The 26,712-nt window shown below is 38.4% G+C and overlaps 1 protein-coding gene across 1 annotated transcript in view; it reads right to left on the reverse strand.

Moving 5' to 3' along the window:
- PARD3 (par-3 family cell polarity regulator) overlaps positions 1-26,712 on the reverse strand; it is a 432,956-nt gene that overhangs the window by 99,673 nt on the left and 306,571 nt on the right. The window contains 2 exon segments of the mRNA XM_027648420.1: positions 123-380; positions 17,660-17,770. Coding sequence (XP_027504221.1) covers positions 123-380; positions 17,660-17,770 — 369 coding nt within the window.

Raw genomic sequence — 26,712 nt, forward strand, 5'->3', positions numbered from 1 at the left:
TTAAAAAGCCATTAATAAAAAAGCAGCTCTGACTTTCCAATTGATGAACAGTCATCTCCCATGACAAAAGCAGTACAAGGGCATATTTTGAGAGAGTGTATTGATTGATGGCTGGTGCCTACCTGTCTACAGGTGAAGACTTTGAATTCCGTGGTTTCTTCACTTGTGCGTACAAGGCTTCCACTGTCTGTCCTTCCCTCGGGCTCTGTGGTCGGGTGTTCAGTGTTATCGTGCCACTATTTGAAGAAGAGTCATAGGAAGTGATCCCAGCATACATTGGATCTGCATCATAGCCAAACGTCCGGTTAAAGTCCTGTATTTCTGCATAGTCACGTTCTCGAGCTTGTCTCTCCCGAAATTCTCGAGTTTTTGCTTGAATTCTGAAAAATTAAAAGAAGGATGAAAGTGATGGCTGTCCCCCTACCCCAGACACATAAAGCAGCAGTTAGCAGACAGCTTAGGTAGCCTATATTAATGAAAACCAATGAAGTGTTTCCAGTTTCAGTTTGTCATGGGGTTTACCTTGGATATTGAAGCCTAGATTGAAGCAATGCTACAATCAACGCTGTCCTTTAAGGAGCAAGTCTAATTATCTACTGTCTTTTAATTCATTAAGTTAATAATTACTAGTCATGGCTGTTGGTAAACAGAGTTTACCTTTTGTGTCACGTGTCTTAGGATGTCTGTGCTAATACCTGACTTATCTGAGAATGGTCTGATACCATTCATATTCACTTCATCAGAACTTCTCAGATTTAATGGTTCTAATGCCTGTATTTAGAGAGGAATTTTAATATACTTTCTTAACTTAATACTACAAAAATCATATTTTTTTCAGAATTTAAAAACTGCATAAGGATACATTTATGCTTGCACTCATGCAGTAAACAGCAGAAGCAGATTCTTGTATGATTCACTTGAAATGTGCATGCTTTGTTTAAAATGTAAACAAACTGAATCTGGCATCTCTCAAAAGCAGGCTGTATCTTCACAGAAAGTAACAACATGTGCCTTGTGTTAAAGTTACAAACGAAAGGTGATGCTGTACTGGGAATTTGTATTTAGGTGCACTATTTTAGCCATATGATAAAAAAGTGACAGATAGAAACAGATGACATTTAGGAATCTGACAAACACAAACTGAACACAGATCATATCTTCAAAAGCACACAAAGTTATTATAAAAATTTGATCTGGGCTTCAAAGTTTCTTTGGCATTTTAGAAAATTTGATATCTCACACATACGTGCACAGTAAACTGACCACACAACCCCACTCATGTTGTCTCCCCAGACCAATTTAATGCTCTGTCATCATTGTAAAATGAAGCACTCAGCTGTCTCCTCCCTTCCATTAGTAAAATGTGCTCCTTTTTCATCTAATACAGCCATGGCTACAGTGTGACAGCATCCATCCATGCAGACTACAGGTCTGTGCATCTCTCTTGTGTGCCATTTCGAAACACAGTTTGTTCACCAACTTTTAACGAAAGTAGCCTATTCAAAGCCTATATCTCTTCTGAAAGTAAGCCTTGTCTCTTCTGGAAATAGAAAAGCCTTAAAGTCATGTAACTTTGACTTTCTGAGAAATTTTAAACTATCCCAATTCAGGATTAGTTTTGCAAAAACAAAAGGGAATTCACAAAGGATGGGATTCCGACTGCAGATAAAGACTTGAGAATTTAGGTGCCAACAGCAGGTGAGCTCACACCAGCCACGTGTGCAGGCTGCTTTTACAATGGCAGGGAGCTGTCGGTAGCAGACTCCGGAGTTAGGAGCTGCCATGTTAGGAGCTGTTGTGTCCCAGCATGAAAGGAGTTGCTCTACAGCCACTTTTGATGCTGTGAGTTAGGTCTTCCTTGAGAGCTTGGATACCCAGCCTTGATTCAACCGCTCAAACATAAGAGCTATGGGTACCTGACACCCCCAGGTAATCTTTCTGGATTTCCAGCTGCTGGGCAAGGACTCCATAGGTCATGCTGAAGTCTCAGAGACTGATCGCCCAAATGACACAAGACATCTGTGTTCAAGTATGTGAATCCAGCCCAGAGTTGGTATGTGAACATCATAAATGTCTCTTCATCAGATTGAGTCCCAAGCAAATTGTTCCTTTACATTAACAAAGAACATCATAACAAAAGAAGGGAGTAGAAGGATGGCATAGATAGACAGACCTGTTTTCCCCCACAAATCCTGTAGCTATTGATCACAAATACTGATTTGGGATACAACTGACTGGCTGAATTCCCTTCAACAGCCAGAGCCACCTAATTTGATGGTTCAGTGATTCATTTACATGTCACAAGATAAACCTCAGCATTCGTCTTTTTATATCTACTACCACTGATTTGTGCACCACAATTCTTACTTATAGTCAGTCACAGTGGAAATTTTTTCTTCACAATTTCAGCAATATCAAACCAGAATTGTTTTTTGTTTAATTTACAGCAGAGAAGGACTCAAGTTTAAATCCAAAACTCATTTCAAATTTAAACTGTGCTTCTGCATACTTATTTTTAAAATAAAAATATATGTTTTACATTCTCCTATACCCCAAAGCTGTAATTCAGAAATGTTACAGCCTTAATCACTTGGAAGGTTTCCGTGTAGAAGGAAAAACAGGTCTGAAAATCACCTGTGCATGATGATTCCTTTCTCTGCAGTTTAATTTCCAATTTGTAGTCCTGTATTAATTACCCTGTGAAGGAATGCATTTGTCTACTGATATTTGTCCTCTGAATGGAAGAAGCAAAGGAAATCAGAAATTTCCTAGACATTGGTAGATTTAATTCTTCTTTAAATGGACAATGTATCATCACATGGAACACTCTCTGACGCCAATTCGAAGGAAAAAAATCCATGTATTTTAGATAATCAAAATTGCAGTGTATGAAATCAGACAGTATAGCAAAAATGGCACATAGAGTAATTTATTCAGAAGAAAGCATTTTTACCTGAAGTGCTTATAAAACAGAATTACCTGGTGGTAACTGGCAATATTTACCTTAGTGTTACACTAACTGCTATGAGAGAGGATGGTGAACTTATGTAACTTTTGACCATGAATACCACATCACTCTCAACAGGTGCAGACATAAGCATTCCCTGTTTCGTTAACCACCTTTTCTCATACATCTGCTTATCATTTCTTTGGATGCAGCACCATTTGCAGCAAGAACATTCAAATTTCCTGTGCATGGCCTGGTGAGGGATACTTATTCCCATTCAAGTAGGAAAGAACTAACTGTTGAAGAGTTATGCCAGTAATTATGTTCACATCCACCAGGAAAATTTTTAGAATATTTTCTACAACTGTTAATACAATGTGTTCATCCATATACACAGTATTAAAAATATGAGTCTAAATGCAGTATGATCTTCCTGTTAATTATAACCAAAGTACCCAGTAGCCATTTGCAATAACATTTAACGAAGGATAACTCTAAAATGAAATGCATAAGATGTCTGACCATACTGACATCCAAAATGTTCTGATTTTTTTCTCTTAATTAATTTTCTGTGCTTTACATTTAAGCCACTGTGCAAATCCTACCACTTTCAGATGACAAAAGTATAGGTATTTCAATTACTTAACATATTTTTGAATATTATTTAAAATACTATTTGTTTTTGCCTTTCAAGGACACAACACATTTAAACATTATGCCTCCCAACTTAAAGAAACAAAAAGACTAGGGGAAAATATATAGGCATACTCTTGAAAAGAATAAGAGCTATCAGCTGAATATTGCACTATCTCTTTTGCAATTATAATAGTTTTTAACTCTGAATATATCTTTATACAAGATCCTGAACTTAATGTGATGCTATTTTTTATGTTGCCCCCTCTCCATGTGTGTTTCTATGCAGGATACACCCTAAATCCTTGTTAGCATATACTGCATTAAGTATATATATGGGAAATGCCAGTGCAGACTATTGTGGGGAAAATTCAAATGATTATGTAAACACACTGTGTAGCACAGATGAGAACCTAGAACTCGCTCTGTACTTCAGCCCTATTCAGCAACATTTCTGCTATTGAAATCCAGTATCTGGAGAAGTCTTTGACCACAGTGCTTTGGTTTCATAATGTGGATAAGTGTATTAAGCTGTCTTCACTGAATTGTATTCCTTCATGACACGGCACAATAAAAATGCCTACGTCTGAAATTTCAGATCAGCTAACTTTGAGGATTTATGGTCTTCCTAAGGATTTTGTGGGGGTTTAACAATAATAATCATGCTTAACAGTCACATAACTCTTTTCATCGTCAAATAATTTTTGCAAAAACGGCTAATCAATTTTGAGTGTTTAAATGAAACTGAACTTTTAAAAATACAAAAGCTATCCCAAGAAGTTTCTGAACCCTTCCTGCTGAAGTGTTAATATGGAAAATGTCAACAATGTACTGTCATGCTTTTGAGACTCAAATTATAATGTTCAGTAAAGTACAAACTATCCTCATGCATTTGTGTGCCATTCAATTCAAAAGCTAATGATAACTGCTTCAAATGACAATATTGTTAGCTGCAGAACTTCCTATAATTGTTAGAAGAGCTTTTCATTGCAAGCTAATCCAGTAATGACAGACATACCCATTGTATAGTGATTCCTATGCACATGAAATGGTGGTCACAAAAAGGAAGGGAAAAGTTTATGCATGGTTGTCCTCAGCAAACAGCAGCTACCTCGTTCCATTCTTCAAAACTCTGTGAATGATGTTCAGCTTTCAGGTGAAGGCAACTACCATTTTAGACACTTAAATTTAGGTGTCAAGGTATGTTTTGAACTCCCAGGAGAGCCAGTCAAGATTCAGTCACTTAAGGTGGCTGCTGCAGGTTCCAGAGGGCAGTTCAGTTGAACATCTGTAACATGGCCATGTTAAGGTGAAGCCAAGCCCTTCTTCAGGCTCTACCAACTGTGTTGAGGACCCGTCCCTTGACCCTAAAGGGCATTTAGCCATGTAGCTTATATTTGGGTACTAAGTAATCATATTAATTTGAGTCCAATTCCACCCTGAGCTAAACGTTTACAGCAGTTCTCTGAACTAAACTTCAACTTTTTTCATCAACAGAAAATCTGTGGTGCTGGTTGAGCTATTGTGAGTAAAAGTGAATTAGCAAAGTCGTCAACAGAAGAGAAATCAACCCTAATTTCATCTAGGGTTAGAAGTAGACTACAAATATCCCAAATCCCTTGGGAGTTCCAGCCTCCTGTGAGGGATTTTTTCATTTTAGTGATTTAGATCCTTGCAAAAATCACCTACTTATCTTAATTGATGAACACAGCATGGGAAGGATACTCATGGCTAGTACATTACATTTCCCATTGCAATATATCCTCCTCTGAGAGCAGGAACGAAGTTGGCTGCTGCTTCTGGTGTGCAAGTACTTGGTCAATTCAATTAATCCTCCTGCTGCTGCCAGGATTCAGATATTGCCCAAGTGATAATCCGCAATCTCATCTTTTCCACTGAGGCTCACTCATTTACAAAAGCAGTATTGAATGCTTGCAGTTCCACATATGTGAGATGGCTGACAATGTTTATTAAGGATAGAAACAGCATTGTATAAGGACAGAAGCTAAATGACAAGCCATTCACGGCTGCCAGTTCTCAGTTCTTCTACCATCAGACTGGCATGATATTGGAATGATGGATTGGAAACAGAGAAAAACAACCACACATTTAAAAAGCCAGTCAGCTTGTTCAAGTTAGTCCAGTGGGATGAACACATTCGGTCCAATTTTTGCCAGATATTGCTTCTAATGAAGAGGTCAGAAGGTGCATTGGCCAGTAGCCAAATGTCGTCAAATTTGTCCCCTCCTCCTTTGCTAGTGAAAAACACCTTGCGGGAACAGTGTGCCAACAAGCAAGCCAGGTCTCACTGTTCCTCCCCCAGCCTCCTCAACTGCCTTCAGGGCTTTAATGGCCCTTTTCCTAATTTTTGGCAATCAAGTCAATATGAGAGTTTGTCCTCTCTCATATTTTTCTTCGACCTTTGTCTGGATCCAAGTAGAATTTTTCTGACAACTACCCTTCTAATGAGGGCACCTTGATTATAGGCATTACTGTGATTTCACTCTGAACCGACGTATGATGCTTCACTTTTCTTATCATGATTACAGCTAGTCAGTTATCACAGTTATAACCACCTCTCACCAAAGCCATCTGCTTTCCTGGGAAAATCATTCAGAATGATCACTGTGTGCAATGGATAATCATGGGCACAAACAGCAGTAGCTCATAAATAAGAAAGATATCTCCTCTTCCTCATTCACACCCATTTCATTCAAAGTTTAGCATATCATAAAAAAAAAGTCAGAAAATGCTGCTAAGTAAATTCAATTTTTGAATTGAAAGTCTAGAGACCAACCTTTTTCAAGTCATTAAAAGAAAAATATTAACAGTTCTGCCTTATCTGCTGTGTACATACATGTGTGGCCAGTTGGCTGAAATATGACTGTCCTCTGACCTCAGACACATGAGGAAACACATACAAAATGTGGTTAGTTTACACAAGCATACAGGGACAAAATCAGAAAGGCCAAGGCATAATGTGAAATAAAAGTAGCAGGGAGCTTTAAAGATAACAATAAATCATTGCGTAATTGCATTAGCAGTAAAAGGAAGAGCAAAGAAAAGGTTGCTCCCCTGTGTGGTAGCAATGGAACAATATTGACAGATGATGCTGAGGAGACCTAAGGCTTAATGGTTTTTTTCTTTGCATCTGTCTTCACTGAAATGGTTGACTGCAAGCAGATGACCAGCAAAATTGACTGCCACCAACAACAAAAAGATCTTCAATACACCAGCAAAAGATACAGCTAGAAACTGGTTAAGCTAGTTTAACTTCATCTAACACACACAATTGTCTGAGGCAGCCTCAGACTCTTTCAGTAACCAAGAGATTGTTGGGGACAGCTGAAATACTGAAAAACTAGAAAAAGTCAAACATCCCTCAGAGAAGGTGAAGAATTAAAAACTCATGAGTGTAACTTCAATCTCCTCTGAAGTAAACTACTGGAGGAGATGATGGAAAGAGCAGGAGCCACTACAGAGTTATCAAAAGCAGATGTGGTGAAGTCAGCCAGATTCTCTTCTACAGCACCTTGTGAACAGGGCAGAAACAGTATGTCCCAGGCTAAGAAAAACAGGCTATGGGTTGGATGCAATAGGTTGAACAAGGCTGCTGCTCCTGCAGAGTTTCTAGAGAGTAGCTCTCAGCAATTCACAGTCATCCAGGATGGACAGCTCAAGGTATTTTCTACATGGATCACTCTCTGAATTTACTCAGGGTTTTCATTATTATTTAGGACTGTATTGAATCTGCAGAAAACCCGAATGAAGGAACTTTGGAGGAAAGGATTAACATTTCAAATATTCTTGAAATGCAGAGTATATTTCAAAAATAGAACTAACTTAAATAACATCAACTGGAAGGTAATCTACACAGTCGCAATAATTAAGTATATCAACTAAAAGTAGAGAAAAAAATCTGTGAGTTTCTTTTTCAGGAATGGATCTGGAAGTTCTACTGGGTAACAGATATGAGTCAGCAATGTCAAGCTGTTGGGGAAAGAAAAAGACAGAGTGGGGACATAAAAGCAGTCTACAGACACTGGAGGAAAATAATGTTTTCCATCTTTAATGCAAGTATTAGATATTTAAACTGCAGCAGGAATAATTGATACTAGGTACCGTGGGCAGGGGAGCTTCCTAGAGGAAAAGGTAGTGGAAAAGACTGCCATGGGAAGTTGTAGAGTTTATGTCATTGTAAACTAGAAAAAACCCGAGGATGAAACAAACATTTGCAGGCAGGGCATACACTGCAGATCCTACCTTGAAAAAGTGACACGATCTCTCTTAAAGGTCTATAATTCTGCACCTATATAGAAATTTTACACACATATATTTCCTACGCATTAGTTCTACAACAGCAGAGAAATAGAACAGTGACTACGTATTAAAAAAGAAAAAGTTGCCCATCACCTCTAAATTAAAGAAACGTATCTACATAATCAGACAGTCCTAATTTTCTTTCTCCTTCAACAATCACAGCCTATCTGCCAATTAGAATATGTGATAGTACTTACTGTCTCTTTGAAGATCCCCCCTCCTCAAATCCCACATGCAGAAGAGATGCACAAGAATTTCAAAAGCCTTTAATGAGCTACAACCCAGGAGGGCTGCAGTTGAAAAAAAAAAGGGTGAAGGATAAAGGTGATAAGGTGATTACTGTAAGTGCCCTAATATATTAAGAAGAGAATAACATGCTCATTTTTATAAGGAGTTATATTAAAGAAGGCCATTAAAGAACGCAGCAAAATACAAATGAAGATGTAAAAAAATGAAAATGCAGGAGAGAAAGTAAATATTATGCATATATGCAGGTGAAGTGCAAACACCAATTTGAAATCAGTGACAGGGATGAAACTCAAAGAGACATTAGAATGATTTTCTCCAGCCTGGTGGAATCTCTCATGTATTTCATCCCTATCTTTCCTTATCCCCTGACCTTCTTGATTCACCCTTTGTCTTTCCCAAGTGAAGACATCCCCCCAACAGCGTACCTCAAACTGCTTTTGTGGATCTTGCAGTAAACAAGTGAAAATCGTTGCTTACTTTGATTTTAAAAAATCTGTAAATTATCATCTTACTTACACTTCAACAGAGCTTTTAGTATACTTTGCAGTTAACAGTCTGCTGCATTTTTGTCTGCTGTGGTTTTTTTTTTTAAAGAATACATTTCAACCAAAGGTGAATGTTTCAGGTACACAGGAAGTATAGGTCCTCCTGTCTCCAAAACAAACACTACCATGACTGAAACTTTCTGTCCTTATTTTCATGTCTGAGCCAAGGGTCAGTGACCCCAGTAGTGAAGGATCACCCAATGAGCAACTGGGACTGTTATCCTGCTGGGAATCATGTTGCATCAAAGAACATCACTGCTGTCTGTAAGCAAAATGGAATTTAGCACTTTTGCATAACAAAACTGGCCACAAAGGCTGATATTTACACCTATGACAACAGGTCATTAGATTAATTTAGCTCTAATCTACTCTTTATCTCTTTTGCTGGACAGAAGTAGAAAGGAAGATCATGAGATTCAGCTGTTGCTGAAACATGACTCAGCTCCTGATTCCATCCCTCCTCACTTTAAGAGCACTAGCTTCCTCTCTCATGCAGACTTGCTTGGACTATTTCTTCCCCTAACTTTTTTTCCCCCCAACTGGAGAACAACTTCAGAAAGAAGAACTGGTGGATAACATCTGAATTCTGCAGATAGATGTGCAAGGAGCAGCTGTTCCCATGTGTGCAAGAAACAAATGTCGCAGGCATCCCATATATCAAATGGTACCATATATCATACCACATATCAAATCAGTCATTCCCAGATACTTCAGGCAGCACCTGGAGGTCGAGCTACAATACTGTTGGTTAAGTTGAGCCTATCCACCACCTGTATTCCTCTACTTGAAGTCTAGTAACAAAAGGGGGTATAAAATTCTACCAATAGTTCTATTTCAGGTCCATTATTCTGTGTTTCTAGAGTACTATTTATAACATAGCCTAATCCTGAAGTTGGAAAATGAAACAGTATGAAGTGACAAAAAAATGCAATGAAAACCCTCACAACAAAGCAAGGTATTATGTGAATCTTATACACTGAAGATGAAAGAAAAGGAAAAGAAAAAAAAAACACCAATAGAGAATATAGCTTTTAAGTCAGTATCTTTGCTCAAGACCCACAAATTTGCACCCACAACACCTCTGAGGATTCACTTCTAAAACCTTGATGGGTCACAGTACTGACAGCACAAATCTATAGCACGGTCAGAAACAGAGCCAGGTGTCTCATAACCCAGAAAAGGTTTGTTCTAGGAATAGGTTACAAAATAAACGTTCCAGCTGCGATGTAGATGGGGAACCCATCTGTCTGTCACAAATGTATCATTTTGTATCTTTCTTGCTAGTCAAATACGTGCTGCTGTGTTTAAAAATTAGAAAAAAGAGTGAGTTTAGTGCTTTATCTTACTGTTAGACAGACTCCTGTTGTGCAGCCTGGAAAATATTACGAGTTTTCAGTTCTATTCAACTCAGCAACAATAAGTTCAATAACAAGTCAAATCAACTATAAGTTAGTAACTACAGCAAACCCTTTTTAATTCCCAGATAATTATTTGGTACAATAACTCTGACATGTGACATCAGGGGATGTGCTGCTGTCTTAGCCTAAAGTCCTTGGTATTCTAAAGTTAGACAATATTTTTAGTGCTCTTACTTAGAACTGACATGTCTAGAGAGCTCTGAATTCATATGATCTGTAAGATACCTTAAATAAATTTGTAAGTGAAAATATTATAAAGACCACCTAAATTTTGGGGCTTTTTTACTGTATTGTAAGGGACATGGCCAGACCTTACCCAGTGCAGTGTCTTGAATCCCCGCAGAGGAACAACAGAGAAAATATACTTTTAACATGATGTCCTAAAATCTCTATAATTACAATATGTAGCTAGAGAATATATGGTGCTTTATTTAAAAAATTTCTTCAGCAACTATTATTCTAAAAAAGTTCCAACTTACATATCTCCTGAAGTCAGCATTTTTATGAAGTGGAACTGGTCCGAAATGTTTTTCCAAAGCTCCATATTGTCAATCTTCACTTCTGTGTTCTCTTACAAAAATTATTGCCATTGATTTGTTTTCATGTCCTGCACCCTCATCCCTCATGGCATGTAAAAAAACCACTGCCAAAAACAATGCTACAAACCTCAGTGAAACCGAGACAAGAGACCCCATCACAAAATAAGTGAGAATGAGAAACATATTGCTCTGATTTTCTGATCACTGAGGAATTTTTCCTCTTCTCTCTTATGGGCTGGGAAGGGGGTCAAAGTTTTAACAGAAAAGATTTTACAGAAGTTACTTTAAAAATTATTTATATTCTGCATGTTTGCAATAATAATGGATTTAGAGTAACAGTTTTTTGGAAAGCTGCTAAGTGACATCAAAATACAGCAGCAGCAAAAGTAAAGCTGAACCTCTGCCTTATTTCAAAGACACAGATAATACTAAGAGGTCATGTAAGAAATAAAAATCCTTTCTTTATCACAGTCTGTTGTCCTTTTTTCTAAAAGTAAGATGAAACTGCTAGATGAAAATATTTTGCTTAAGGGGGAAAAAAGTTGGGGTTTTCCAATAAAAATATTATGGTCTCTCTGGGAAATCTGGAAAGGCACCAAGAGTGTCCTGCTGTTCAGCCCCCTACTCCATCTGATGCTTTAACAGTTCCAGATGGCCTTTACTACAGGATGACCTCTCCTCTATTCTTTTATTATGACCTTTGGGTCACAAATTATCTATAGGATGCTGCTGTCATTCTGTAAGACACTGCAGTACTCTTTCATCTAAAGAATAAAGATGCTTAACATTAAAACTCATCTTTGTTAGGGTGACCTTCCAATGATGATCAAACCAGACAGTTATTCCAATCAATGTCATTGCTGCAGAAAATATGTTTCATTTTTTGCAACACTGACATTAGGAAACCAAGGCATGGTTTTTAAATCAAATCACTTTTGCAATTCTACTTGGCTAGAGAAAGCCTGTTATTTAAAATACCAAAAATATTGCTGTAATGGTTTTGATGAGTTACATTGATTAGAAGGACGTGGTAGGTTTGTTTTTTGTAAGTTATTGATGTGATTTTCATGCAAACTTCATTGATAGGAGGTAATAAAACTTTATGTTGGTTTTATTAATTATTTGTCTTTATCATCATTAACAGAACACACTGAACTTACACAGGAAAATATAATAAATAGTCCCAATGTACTAAATAAAGTAATAAGGTTAATTTCTTTCCTGCTGTCAGTAAATTCATGTTAGCAGTCTCTCGTCAGCTTGACATCAATTAATGATTTTAATTCCAGACTCTTGTCACAGTACTCACCACCCTTTTGTCTAATTAAAATGGATGATGCATGATGAAGGGAAAACACAAGACTTCTGTTCTTGTTGTAACATTTCTATTCATTAGTATACTTTTACAACAAAGGGCTTGTGGTTTTAATGGTACTAGAGAAGGATGAAGAGAAGTTCATTACATGCTGGAGATAAAGACCCATATACCCTTAGGAAAATACAATACAGGAAGCATTTTATGGAATAACTGAATCCTTCGGGGAGGGGGAGGGGGGGGAAATCAGTGTTATTTTAGCTACTAATGAACAGACAGAATGTTTCCCTCTAAATTTAGGAAAAATAATATGCGAACGACACCCACTGAAATCACAGCCTTGTTTACATTCACACAAAAAAGTGCTGTCAGCCTACTGATGGATCTCCAAAAGTAGCAGCAAATCTGACAATACAGACACAGCCGCCTGATCCGCCTCCCCCAGGGCAGTGCCTCTGCGGGACCAAGGGGCGCGGTGTCCCCGCCGGCAGCCGCCGCAGCATCGCCTCCTCCCGCGGCCGCCAAAAGCAACTCCCACGTCCCGCTTGGAGAGGTGTCCCCAGCTGACAGCCCGGCACCGGTCACTGCCGAGCCGAGCCGAGCAAAGCCGAGCCCAGCCGGGCCGGGCCGGGCGGCAGCGCCGAGCCCGCAGCTCCCCCTCCCGGCCCCGCGCCGCTCCCGAGGCACCAACCGGGCCAGAGAACTGGGGAACTGAGCAGCGGAACTATGTAAATATAATTCCTTTTGTAACCCAAAGGAACAGAAGGTCATGTTTTCCAAAATAGAAAGGGGGGAAACCAGCACAGCAGGAGATTTCTGTTCCAGACGGTGACTACACATGCACCTTCCCAGCGCGTCATTGCTCTGCCGTGCTAACTGTCCTCCAGTACGAACAGCAGAAGCTGTAATTGTACAGCTGCTTTTACAGAGCAGAGGAAACCCTCGGCTCCACAAGCCACCTTCTGACCGCTCTATCATCCTCCCAGCATCTCTGGAGCCTCCCTCGTAGCGCTTCCAACAGTACAGTTTCTCCTAATTGCCTCAAGACTGATCCTCCCAACATGGGTGTTTAAGTGTTTAAGGACTTGATTTTGCATCCATTTCAGTGGAAGTTGAGGAATAATACAATACTAAGATTAAAACACTTCTATGGTAACCCAGAAATTTATAGAACATTGGCAAAGTTCTTAAAACAGTGTATTAACCAGAGAAAATATCCTGTAGACTTTCTTTCCAAGAGAAGGAAGTGCCTCTAGAGTTGGATTACAGTATATGCACTGTTCACCTACAGCTGGGATCACGAACTTTTAATCATGAGACTACATATGAATTGTAACTTTCATCTTTCAAGCATTATCCAGCAGTGAACCATGCCGGAATCAGATGCATTTCTTGAAAACTTCATAAAGAGGTATGTTTAGTTCATTCCTCTGTTATCTACTACCTGGGTACAAAGAGTAAAGTTGTTTGGGTTGGAGAGCACTTGCATTGCCAGAGGAAGTCAGTCCAAGGCTGAAGACAGCCAGCACGTATAGCCTTGCCATGTGTGTCAAGAACTGCACGTGCCTGAGCTAAAGAAGCGCAGATTACAGGCAAAGGTTTTGGATTTGCTGAAGATTTATTCTGTAATGAACACAGAACTACAGGGGAAAGAAAAAAGCAAGGAAAAAAAAGCACAAAACAACTACCAACAAAAAATGAAACTGAAGGAAAAATCCAAGGGTGAAAGAGGGAGAAACAAAGGTATCAGAACCTGTTGTTGGAGGGATGTCTCTCTCCAGCAAGGCCAGAACACAAAAGCAGTAGGTTTTCTGAACAGTTCTGTCTTCCCATCTCCTAAGAAAGAGACTACACTAAAGGGCTTTTAAGAACTCAGAAAACGTTTCAGGACAATCAGATTGCGGGATATCAATGGACACTCTGGCTACATATTGAGCAAAGTCTACCCTGGCAGGCCCTCAAAGACCAGATGTAGAGAGTTTCTATAATGGAAAGGTCTGTGGACTTCCAGAGGTTTAGATCCAGAAGCACAGCAGAGGGTGACCATTCATATGAACTAATTCCTCTTGGTCATTGATAAAAGTTTCAAAATCTGGTTTTAAGTCTATCCTACATAGCAAAGCCTGTGTAAAACTATAAGTAGTTAGAAGCATCTCTGAAAGCTCAAGATAATCCACTCATCTCCAATCTGTAAAATCCAAGAGATTTTAGGAAGATGTGCAAACCACAGGTCCATCATGGGACTCTGGAATTCATAGATCACCTTCTATAACAAAACCACGAAGAGCCCAGGGCTAATTGAAGTCAAGTCTCAAGACTCTGCAGTATAGATTCCTTCTTAGGAAACACGAGGCCAAGTTCAGAAAACCTATTGCTTATTTTTGCCTTGAGGTTTTGATTGGTGCCACTGTTGGGGAGAAGCACACTTTCCAAGAGCACAGCAGAGCCCAGCTGGATTTTCAGATCAGTGCTTGGCAGACACTTAAAGATGTTGCAAGGAGACTTGTCTTCCGGAGTAAACCAGTGTTAAAGCACAGTGACACAGGGCAATGTTCTATGGCCTTGGATGAACTGTTATTCCAATATTTGGAGAATTTAAAAATAGGGAGCATTTTACATCATTTTTGGTAAGACTAGTGGGTGGTCTCCTCAGATGACACCCCTAACTGTTCCAGTATTTGTTTTTCATTGAAAGCTGCCTGTATTTTCAACTAGATAACTTCCTTTGCTGATCAAAATTACTTCAAGATTGTCAGTGAACCATATACAGCTTAAGAGATACATAGCTTAAGAGATACGCTCCTTAATCAGAGAATCAATAAGTTATTATTAATAATATGTTTATAGAAGGCCATTTTATTAGTTTTAATCATGGTAAATTGAAGAGCATTAGTTTTCTTATTTGTCTCATAATACACATGAACACTGCTTTTAAGGTTTTAAAGAAAATACTATTGTAAGCACAATACTATTAAAATTATCAAGTCAAGGCACAATAATTACATAAAATTGTGGGCATGATTGATTTTTTTAATGGGCTGTTCACTTGTTCTCTGACCCCCCTAAGGATTTTTGCTCCTAGCCTCTCATACATAGTAAATTCATTAAATCCAACCTATTTCCCCAAAGTATTGCATCATTTTAGAGGTATATAGTATCAAAATAGAACAAGTGAATTGTACTGCTAAAAAATTTGAGGGGAGAAAAACCCACAGAAAACAAAGTTAAAATAGCAGCCATGATGAGCCAACACTGACAGTAATATTTTACTCTGTCTCCTAGTAAGCATTTTGAGCGATTGTTCAGTTAATTTGCAAAAGTACTCTTCATTAACAGCATGTATCTAACATCATAATTTTACAGGATCAAAAGGAAACTCTCTGCAATCTAACTGCAAAAATATTTAGTCTCTATGGACCAAATCAACATCTGAATTTTACAGAAACATAAGGAAGCACCTCACACATTTGGTTGCTATTTTATTATCTTTTATTAGTTGTACATGCCACTACCCCAAAGAAGTTGCATTCTCTTATAACACAAAGGAAAGCAAATACACAGGGAGAGAGAGTAATGGGAGGAGGAGGACCCATGTTACAGTAACATCAAGCTGTTATGAAGTTCTGGCACATGCATTTTCTGCAGTTTCAGTGAACACTTAAAATTGTTTTAATAACAAACGAGGAGTGAGATTGTAGGAAAGATTCAAATTGGTTAGCATAACTTGATGGACAGGGATTAGGAATTTGCTCCATGCATTGAGGGCTATACAAGTAATTTCATAATTCTACCTTGGTACCCAGCGTGACTATTGCAACCTCTTATATCATCACACGGACAGTCTATACTCTCACCATTCTTACGGAGAGAGACAGAGAGACATAGAGAGACAAAGAAAGAGAATGAAGAGAGAGAAAACATTACTAACTCACATGTAAAGTCTTTCTTCTTTGATTAAACGTATATGGCTAATTTTCTGGGGGCCTAATGTTACTAAGAAACCCTCCAAGCAGGGCCAGCTGGGGTTCAGCAGGGTGTATGAACCAGGGAGCAGGGCAGTGTGTGTGTGACCAGCTGTCCTCCCGCCCTGAGCTGGCAGGAGGAATGGAGGCAGCTTTCATGGCTCTGCACCTCTGGCAGGAGTTTATCCACCAAGTGGCTGCTCTACCCATGCATAGAGAGAAGTGGGCTGCACAATCACCTTCATATCCAAAGTCACTTGTTTCCTTCAATTCCAGTCTTCCCCTTTAGCATTTAATCTGAAAGCACTTTAGTTTTGAAAACAGGAATAAATTTAATGACCCTGCCTCACTTTTGTTAAAAAAGAGAAAATAAAACCCTATCAGACAAGTAAAAAACATCCAGGCACTGTAAGCCAGCCACCCTCTACCGTCAGAATGGATGGAGAAGGACATGAATAAATTTTTACATCAATTTATGCTAGTGTATTTGCTAAAGAGTAAAAAAATTCCCGTAATGTAATCTAAATGGATGGTCACAAATGATAAAGTTTCTGGAGTTTAACAAGTAAAACTAATGAATGCATATTCCTAGCCTGCCTTAACTGTAATGTAAATCACTCAACCTTAAAAAACCTGAAAGCAAAACACTTTAGGAATAACTGAGGAGACTACACAGGAGTTACTGTGGCTCTGCTATTCCACTGAGCTGTTACTGATGAAGCCATCATTTATAACTTTTGCTCTTACCCACAGAAGACCAAGGTACACAGAGATGATGGTTAAAGGAACCATGACAACTAACTAGTGATACCTCCTGTACAAAGACAACAAAATTTCCCTTCAGAGTTTCTGCATCGATTCTAAATTTATGGCTGAGCTATAGCATGATTTTTAGATAAATAATTCTAATTTATAGTTTACTTTCACTGCTGTGTCTGAATCTATTTACCATTTAGCAATCAAATTTTGTAAAGTTTGTCTCCTTATTGAAGTGATGCTACTCAAAAAGGTTGTCTCTCCACACACATTCCCAAACACCAGTTAACATACAACCTAAGCTTTCCAAGATTTTGCCTAAATTCATCTAAGAGACACCAGAGTCTGGGCCCCAAATATCTAGGATTACAAGAGACAGGATGAAAAGTAGACTGGAAATACTGAGAAGACCATATGACATCTATAATATTTAAGGTCTTTTATGTTAAGGAAAGCTGACAAGGAAAAATAGAGGTACTCACCACTCATTTTTAACATTAGCAGTTTAATATACATATCATTCCATAAACAGACTGCATGGCACATAAATAGACTGAACTCCAGTGACAAATATACTGGTAAATATAATTTTTAGTTTTTTCCTAAATTTATCAATGAAAAAAACTAGATATGCAAGACTTTCAAGAAAAATACAAAACAGACTTCATTCTATATAAATATTTGTTTTCTGAAAATGTCAATAAAATCAGTTATAGAATATATAGAGACAACATTTCATTTTATTACTTCAGTCTCCTCAGCAAGGAAGGGAGCTCTGGGTCTATAAAAGATACTTAACGCAGCCAAAGGAGCTGTTGATACTAATGTCCAAAATAAATCCAGCTTCCTCTTGTTATTTAAAGTAGGTAAACATATCAACATGTGGGAAATTTCATCAATGAAAATTGAACTTCAGTTATTTAATTTAAAAGACAAACTCTCTCTATCAAGGTTTAAGCAAATACTGAAGTCTACCTCTCCTGTTCTTGCTTCATTCGTATTCTCTCCTCTTCTGAAGTAAGAGCTTCCTGCACTTTTATTTTACCAGTTTTCTCACTCTTGTCATCTTTGCGATGTTTGCCAAACCTGTTAATAACACACAAAAAAAGAATCTAACTTGTGAATTGAACAAAACTGTATTTTCCTTTTCCTATGACAAAGAGAGTACTCCAAGAAGGACTGTTTGGAAACCAGGAAAAGAAAGTGCAAAGACCTCAGAATCTCAATTTTTAATATTTTCAGACTGCTTCTGGGTTTTTTTAAGGTTTTTTGAATTTTATTTTTATTTCACTCCCCTTAAAAGTTTACATAATTCCTCATTAAAGAACAGAACAATCAGAAAAAATAATAATTGGACCACATTCTTCTTTCATGCCAGGATTTTGGTATTGCTATTCTTAAATACACAGTCAAACAATGTTTTAGAACACTATCTCTGCCAAAGAATGCAACTCAGGTTCACATTAAGCAAAGGCTTCCACACACAGACCTCGAGAGACACGGAGCTGTACATCTGACAACTGCCCAGAGCTCAGTCCTGCCCTCCGCACCTGCCCGGCAAGGGCAGTTTCACCACACAGTGGACACCATTCAAGAATGTAAATTTATTTTTTTCAGCACCAAGATTTTTTTAAACTTTACTGCTCTTTTCCCCCAAGGGTGTTGCAGAGCTGGGAGGGTGAGGGGAGCTGGCTGGGCTGTCCCAGACAGTTCGGGGTGCTGCCAACCCAGGGTTTGACCCCTTCACGTCTCCTCTCCCCTCTACCGGCTACATTTCAAGTATTTTCGATTTCTTCCATATTTGCACATTCCACTGTTTTCTTTAAACTTTCAACAGAGAAGAATTTGGCATTTGAGATACTCAGTTATTATTAGGACAAAATTACGCATATTTCTTAAGACACTTCTGACCTATTCTGAAAGAAATGACTTTTGCATAGAGGGAACCAAACACTTAAATATAACTTTTAATAGATCCGAATCTTAGACGAAAAATTTCTATTTAAGGTAGAAGGGCTAACACGTATCTATTAAACAGTATTTTATTATATATACCAATTAAATGTGGCATCATTTATCACAGCAAAAGCAGCAAGAATTTTACATTTCTTAAACCAAATGCTTGTCTGAGAGCTGACTGACACTGTGGCACTTCATACTCAAGTTCACATCAAAAGTGAAATAAAAGCACTGAGACATGCAATGAAACATGTCCAGCAATAGTGCAGATAAGACATCTCAAATGCTCACAAACAGTGAAATAAACCACAGAGTTCTTAAAACTTTCTTCTGACCTGTTAATGTAACCTCTTTAAAATGTTTAGAATCCAGCAGGCATTTATAGTATAATATTTTCCCATTTGTTCCTTTTGATTCTAGTACAAAGTCATTGTGTGGGTTGAAGACACATCACACAGTAATCCTGCAGAACGATTAACTTCTGGCCACTCAGTTGAGAGATAATATTTATACTGGGTAATCATGTTTATGGCTCTTAAGGTAGCTCTTTAAAAACACAACAACACAAAAATAAAGTCTAGGAGCATGTACATAAACTTTAAAGTGTGTGCCTGTTCTCCACAGTTCCCAGATTTCTCATTTCCAAAGTAATTCAGGCACCTGAAAACTAAAACTGCTCATTAATAACCACCTGAAAAGGGATAGGCAGAGGACATGATATGGTTAAGAAATACAAATAGGACATAGAGGTAAAGTCTCTGATTTTATAATCTCTTATACGTAAAACTGACATATTTAAATTCAATCATTCAAAACACCAACATGTATCTTTTAAAACATCCACTTGTTTATTAGAGAGTAGTCAAAACCATTATACAAAACATTTACATATATGACACAAGAGATTTAAATCAAGTTCTGGATGTTGCACACCAGACAAAAGAGAATGGTTAATTTAAAATAGCCCTAAAACCTCTATCCAAGAGAGGAGTTTTGGCAGAAAAACAGTGGAACTGAGCCATTTCACCCTGACAGACAGAGAGTGCCTGAGGTGGCAGCACAGGTCTGACTAACAGAACACACAGAGTTGTAAGGAGACAAGCAACATATGTGTGACTGTAGCACAGCATCTCTGAGATGCCCACATTGGCTTCTGTCTCCTGTCCTTCCTCAACTCATTCAAAATGTTAGGCAAAGCAACTGAATCACATTCAGGACTACCCAGTTTATTTTTGAAAAAGAACTAGTGGTTTCAAAAAAAAAAGGGGGGGAAATTGTATTAGCTAGTGGCCATTAGGTTTTGGCAGCAAAACAGAATTTCTGCCACCATAAATCAATTCATTGCAAGTATGAACAGATATATACTGAAATCAATACCTTATTAGAAAAATAAAGTACACAGGAAATTTCTAATAATCCTTGTAAGCAATCTAGTAAATGTATGGTCAGGATGCATGACTGTGGGAAGAGCATTTCTAATGTTAACAGGTAATCCAAAACTAGCAAAATTCAATGGTTTGAGTTTCCAGATCCAACCACCCAAGTCCAGAGCACACTGCACTCATGCTGCGTTCCCACAGAGGCAGAGGTAGATATCACACATGCAGCAACTCAGAGCAGAACTCAGAGGGTTCAGTTTGCTTTGACTCATGAGCAAGGTGTGGCAACAACCCTTCTTCTCTTTCAGGGTTTTCTTTCTGGGAAAGAATCTTCTGCCCTCTGGGACCGTTCTGATAAAGTCTCTGGAAGACATCTCTGGTCTTTCCCAGGCATTTCAAAGGGTGGCCATATTGTTCCCACTCTGACCGGAGACTTTCCAGTGCCCGTCTCTGACAAGCTCTGTGGTCATCCCAGCCTAGCAGAGTATGAACCACGCTGGTCTTGCAAAGTTGCCTTCTCTGGATTTTGTCACCCGCAGAAGTGATATATCTGCCATAATCACCACTGCCTGTAACAAGTTCAGCAACGTTAAGTGCAGTGTCCCTACACTAGAACCCAGAATAACAAATACCATCCTCCCCCCTCCCTGACTGTGGCTTTGCGTTTTTAGCACAATTGTTAATTGTGGATTAACAATCTTGAAGCATCACTAAGATGCTGAGAAAGCATCTCAAGAAGATGCTGAGAGAGCCATAAAGCTCTTGAGAAAGGTGTTGAAAAGAACTGTGATGGAGATACATTTGTATGTGCTCCCCACCTCTTTTTTTTCCGTAGGAGCAGTCAACACTCCCCACTCCAAACATCATTCGAAGTCTTTGGCAAGATTACTCTTGCGAGCAATTAAGTGTGTTTGCTATTTACTTCTACTAAAAGTGTTTGCTCCATGAAGTGTGATTTATAGTCATAATGAAACCCATAGCCCAAATCAGCATCCTCTCCACCAAATTTATAACAGACATTTATAAATTATTTAACAGTCATATTCAAGCTAAGTTTAAATACAGAAAAGCAACATCCAGCAATGCTAAGGCACACCATTAAAGCTAGCTGTTAACACTCCATCAACTGTACTGTGGTGTGACTACACTGGTGACAAGCTACTGGTCTTAATTTCCTCAGGTAGATGTTTCCTGCACTGATTCATGAATATTAAGCAAAACAGGACACGTAGAAATGAGGCTATTCAGACCACTGAAATTCAAGAAGCCTATGCAATAGCCCTTCAAAACACCAAATGCACATCCCACAGCTACCATGTACTGTCTTCACAGCTGGTGGTAAAGCCCTTTTTGCTGCCGTCTGGTGGCCCTTGTTTAGTTGTTTGAGTCAAAAGAAGCCAAGTATGGGTCAGGTTCCCAGAATCACTCCCAGTATTTAAAACACCCCAAATTGAATGCACCAGCCCAACAAAAAGAACTGGCTTATCTATGAAGAAGTTTCACCTTCTTACAAGTGCAACTGGCATAGCCCCTGACTTGCCCCATGAACATTAGTGTGTGTGACACCTTCTCCACAATCCGCCAGGCTTTGCGTCATTGTGAATCTTACCTCTTTACTGCTCAGGTATTCAAAAGGAAGGAAAGATGGAATTAGGATGTATGTCCCGTACATGACCCATGGCAATTTTGGAACCTTACTGCTTCCAGTATTATTTCTTCCCTAATCCATACATTGAACGGCCTGGCACACCCACATGATAAGTTCCCCCACTGAAGCGACTGTTCACTTACTGATAACAACCTAAGGCTGTTACTCCCAAAGTGCAATCGTTAACGATATCTCCCTTGTAAAACAGCAATCACCATCCATTTGTCCTATATCACAGAAATTCTAGACTTTTGCAAGGCCTCGAGGATACAGCCAAGTGCTGTGATCCCAGCCCTTGCTGCTCCCTCCCCAGACGCAGGAACTGTTCTCTGCTGCATGCAGCTGGTTAGCGAGTGCCTGAAGCACCTGGTGATTGTCAGGCACTTGACTGAACCTGAGATGGTCTCGTTCTCATCGCTGTGAGGCTGGCTGCTGGGATACTTGTTGCAATTCTTACAAATGCAAATGAAATGACAACTTGTCTTCTGATACAGACATGAAAATTCCACCACTCAGCATCTGTGCACAGCAATGCTCCTTGCATTAGTGAAAAGGAGGACAGTGCTTAAAAACAAAGGTAAAAACTACTGTTGGAATTAAAAACCAAAACCATGCAGAAAAGGAGCATCTGCGGCACTGATGTTCTGACAGTCCTGAGAATCTAATTCTAAGCTCCTGTCACTTGCTAAGTTCAGTGCCAACAATTTGACTGTGAGCTATAAAAGCCCTACCTAAATCAGTGCACAAGATACCAATGCACAGACACAAGCTACTACATGATGTGCAACCAAATTACATACACTACTGCCTCACAAAGTTGTCATATAAATGATGAAAACAATTCTGTTGCTAAAGCTTGAGCTGCACCAGCTACTGTGGAGCACTTGCAGCCACAGCAGCACAACACTGACCTAAGGCCACCACTTTCTTCAATCTCAATTCTGAGAAGCAGAGCACAGAATATTATTAATGAGGGTGGAAAATAAAGGAAAAAAAAAAGTGCACATTTTCCTCCAAACTCCAAGTAATAAAAAAATTACCACTCTGTTCATAAACATATCCTCTCATTGACATAGCTTAATACTTCTTTGAGGACTCAAACTGTATGGTTACAGAATAATCTCTTTACAATAGTAACAACGTTTACCTCACATAACAGCTAGTTTATTCAGTCACTCTCTTATTTAAACCCTGTTATTAAAAGTATAGCTAAAAAGTAGTTTAATTTTATTTCGTAACTGCACAAGCAAAGGCTATAAGAAAAAAACTTCTATGACTAATTGAAATACAGGTTGTAAATTAAAAATACCCTGTCTGTCCAAGACTGTGGGAAATTGATAAAAGAGAGCAGCTGAAATCTTGTTCACTCTAATTGCCAAGATACTCCAGGGTTCTACTTAATTTATAGCTTCTTAAATCTCCTTTTACATTAAGGGCTAGAGAAAGTTTCAAGATAAGTGTAAATGCTCAAAGTTATATTCACAGATCCACAGACTTAATCCTTAAATTCAGCCAACAATAGCAATCGCAATTAAGTGAAGAAATTAAAAATTGTAAGAGGACTGTTTTTTAAAAGTATGATCTCCAGAATAAAACAGCCAAGTCGCATCAGAGGAAAGGACCATCCTCAGACCTGTGATACTAGTTTGTCACATTATTATTAATAAAAGACAAGAACACAGACCTATATGCCGTAAGCTTGACCCTCAAATAGGAAATCCTATGAACTCTGGATAATCTAATCAAACTAAAATGAATACCCAAACCTCTCTGTCAGTCCCCAGCTGGCTCACTTTCAGGCTTACTTACTTGAATAGCTGTCACCAACTAGGAGGTGACCTAATCCAAAGCCTATCACACAGAACAGAGAGGCACTGACTAGGAATTGCCTTCAGTGGCTTTGGGCCAATGCATTAGAGCAACTAAAAAGAGAAGACAGAACATTTGAAGAACAAGCTCAAGCTACAACATGATGTCATATACATAAAAAATGTGAAATGTATATAAAATACACATGTAGACATAAAGAACACATAAATGATTTTGCAAAAATAGACATAAATACAGACAGAACAAGTGAAGAAAATTGGATGTATGAGTGGTAGCAAGAGAAATTTCAATTTACAAGGTATCTCAAAAATAGATTCATTTTAAAGGAATATACATCAGCATCCTTGATATAACAAAAATAATATACGCATAATCTGCTAAATGGATTGTACCCTGATGCGTTACTGATGAGATCATTGTCGTCTGCCAAATCATCCACATATTTCATTAGAATAAAGAGCTATAGAAGAAACATGCATTAGTTGATTAATGAAAAAAATACACAAAAATTGATTGAGATAGAAGTTCAGTAGTATTATGTTCCTTAATACAAAAAAGGCCATCATTAAAAATTAACAAATGGTAAGTGTCTTGAGATATTCTGTCAGTGCTTTCTGTCTTCAAGGCATGCTCTTTTCCCCACAGTAGCAAACTATTCACAGGCGCACACAGACGCACATAACCTAACCCTACTCAAAGGATTTTGCAATGATTTCTGCAATCTCTTTTACCCTGCTGTATCAGCAAAATCATGAGATTCATATTGCAAAATATTATTGTGACATACAAAACCATTCTGTTGCTAAAAAAAAATTTAACAAGCATAAACAAGGACTTAACACAGCACACAAATACAAATCACCTCATATAGTGATGACTTGAGGGTTTACAAGCCTTCCTTTACAAGCAAAATTGTGCAAGTGCTATTTTTAAAAATATGCTTGTAAGTGCAAATATTTACATATTTGCAATGGATTTCTTGAAATAGCCAGTTATCACATGTAATCAAACCAGAAGATCCTATTTTACTTGTTAGGAGGGAGTGGAATAACTGCTGAGTGACTCAGCAGCAGCACTGTCCTGAGATGACACAGAAGCACTGATGTAGAGGCACCTTGATGTAGGAGTTTGTGGGCATAACTAAAATAGACATTTATAACTTCATTTTCCATAGGTTTCTTTGCCTATACTAAAACTGATAAAGCAGCAATCTTTCTCATGCAACATTCAGCAGAAGACCCCTTCCCAGGAGGGCTGCTGGGGAACTCTGCTGTCACAAACCAAGAAAAGTGCACTACAAAAGGTCATATACAACTCATGAAAATGAAGAATAGCCTGAAAAGGTACACTTGTACCTCTTCAGAGCAATAAACTGCCTTAAAGCTCAGCCACAAACACAGAAATTCAAACCATGAGAACAGAAGTGGCTATCAGTGCAAATTAGCAGCCCTCTTTAGTGGCCACCTTGGGCCTGAGTACTGTAAAGCATGTGATGGTCTATGTTATATTCACACATTTTCTCCCAACAGCCTCTGCCTCACCTTCCAAACATTAAAAACCATTTTTCAGTACCATTCAAGTGGGGATTCTAGTTCATCTCACCAAAATAAGTCTATCAAAAACAACAGCCAGGATGGCACATACGTCACAACACTTCATGTACAACATCACCGGTGATTCCCACAACAACTTCCTGGAAAGAAGTGGAAACAACATATGCAATCGGTAACTGTTTCCAGCCAGTGAAGCTTAATCTGCCTGTCTTCATGAGTCAGTATCCCAACTTCATAGAAAATGGGTATGATGCCAAACCAAGAGACATGTCAGGAGGTTTCATTCAATTATTTTCATAAACAGTTTTGATAACATTTCCTGAAAGGCATGACACAACAGGCAGAATATTATTCACACCAAGTCGCTCTCTTTTCACAACTTAAGCATTTGTAATATTTACTTCCAGCATAAAATGGTGGAACTTTTAAAAACAGATTTCTTTTACCGAAAGACCATCTGTTTGCAAATTTCTAAACCAAAGATAATCTTCTTGCATTGCTACTCATGATCGCCTAAAGCTAGTTGGAGCCATGGACAGTTCTAATAAATAGATAAATAAATCACACAAAAAACCCCAACAAAACCAACAAAAAAAATAAAATAAAAAAACCCAAACCTAACAACTAATTCAAACTACTGTGGTTTAAAAGCAGGTTGAGAAGGTCAAAGGAAGTATGGATAATTTTACAATGATAATATTGGAAAAACAGCAGCAAGACAGCAAACAGACAGGAGAGTCTTCTGTTTTATGTCCAAATCTACTCAATAAGCAATACCACAACACATTAAAAGTCACCATAAATAACTCATTTTCATGGTGGTCAGCCAAAACCTGTTAAACTATGGATTGTGGCATCCCTAAAGGAATCATGAATAAAAAAGTAAATCTTCTGCTTAGGCACAACTTTGTTAACAATCAGCAATGATGGGAGCAACCACAGAAGCAGTACATGACATTTTAATGGACAATTCATACTATTCTAAGCATTTTAAAGTTTGTGACCAAAACCCTTTAATGCTGTGCATGTATTCAAAAAAGAGAGTAGTTATTGACTTGTCCAAAGCTTAAATTTGGTACACTAAGCATGTGCTACTTGTCATTGAAGAAAGTAGCTCATACCTGTGATACTGCCAAGCTAATCCACTCTTTATATCAATCTATCTATCTATCTATCTATCTAATCTTAATGGGCAACATATCCTTACATTGCTGTGATTTAAATGCTCCTGTCCCACCTCTCTGACAGAATGTGCCCATCGTTACTGCAATGCACTGTTCTAAAATGCAGTATTGCACAGTAAGATGTTAAACTGTAATTGAAAAACTGTAAATACAAACTGGAAAAAAAAAAAAAAAAAGGCCTCACTTGCAAAGTAAAGAGCAAGCTCCTGAAAAAGTTTGAGTGAAGGCCTGCAGTATGTTAACTTGTCTTTCACAGACTGCATCCACAAAAGCCGACATACAACCCTCTACTTCGCAATACATAATACCATACATAGGGATAACAAAAAATTCCCAAATTCTAAGCAGCAGCAGCAGCAGCCACTATTAACAGGTGTCTGACAATCTAAAGTACAATGCAGTCCTTCCTCTATAACATAAGCAATTCCTCTGAGTCAAAGTAAAAGGCTACAGCCCAGTGCACTGGGTGCCATGT

The sequence above is a fragment of the Corapipo altera genome, unplaced genomic scaffold (genome assembly GCF_003945725.1).
Source record: "Corapipo altera isolate COAL_440 unplaced genomic scaffold, ASM394572v1 47, whole genome shotgun sequence".
Classification (NCBI taxonomy): domain Eukaryota; kingdom Metazoa; phylum Chordata; class Aves; order Passeriformes; family Pipridae; genus Corapipo; species Corapipo altera.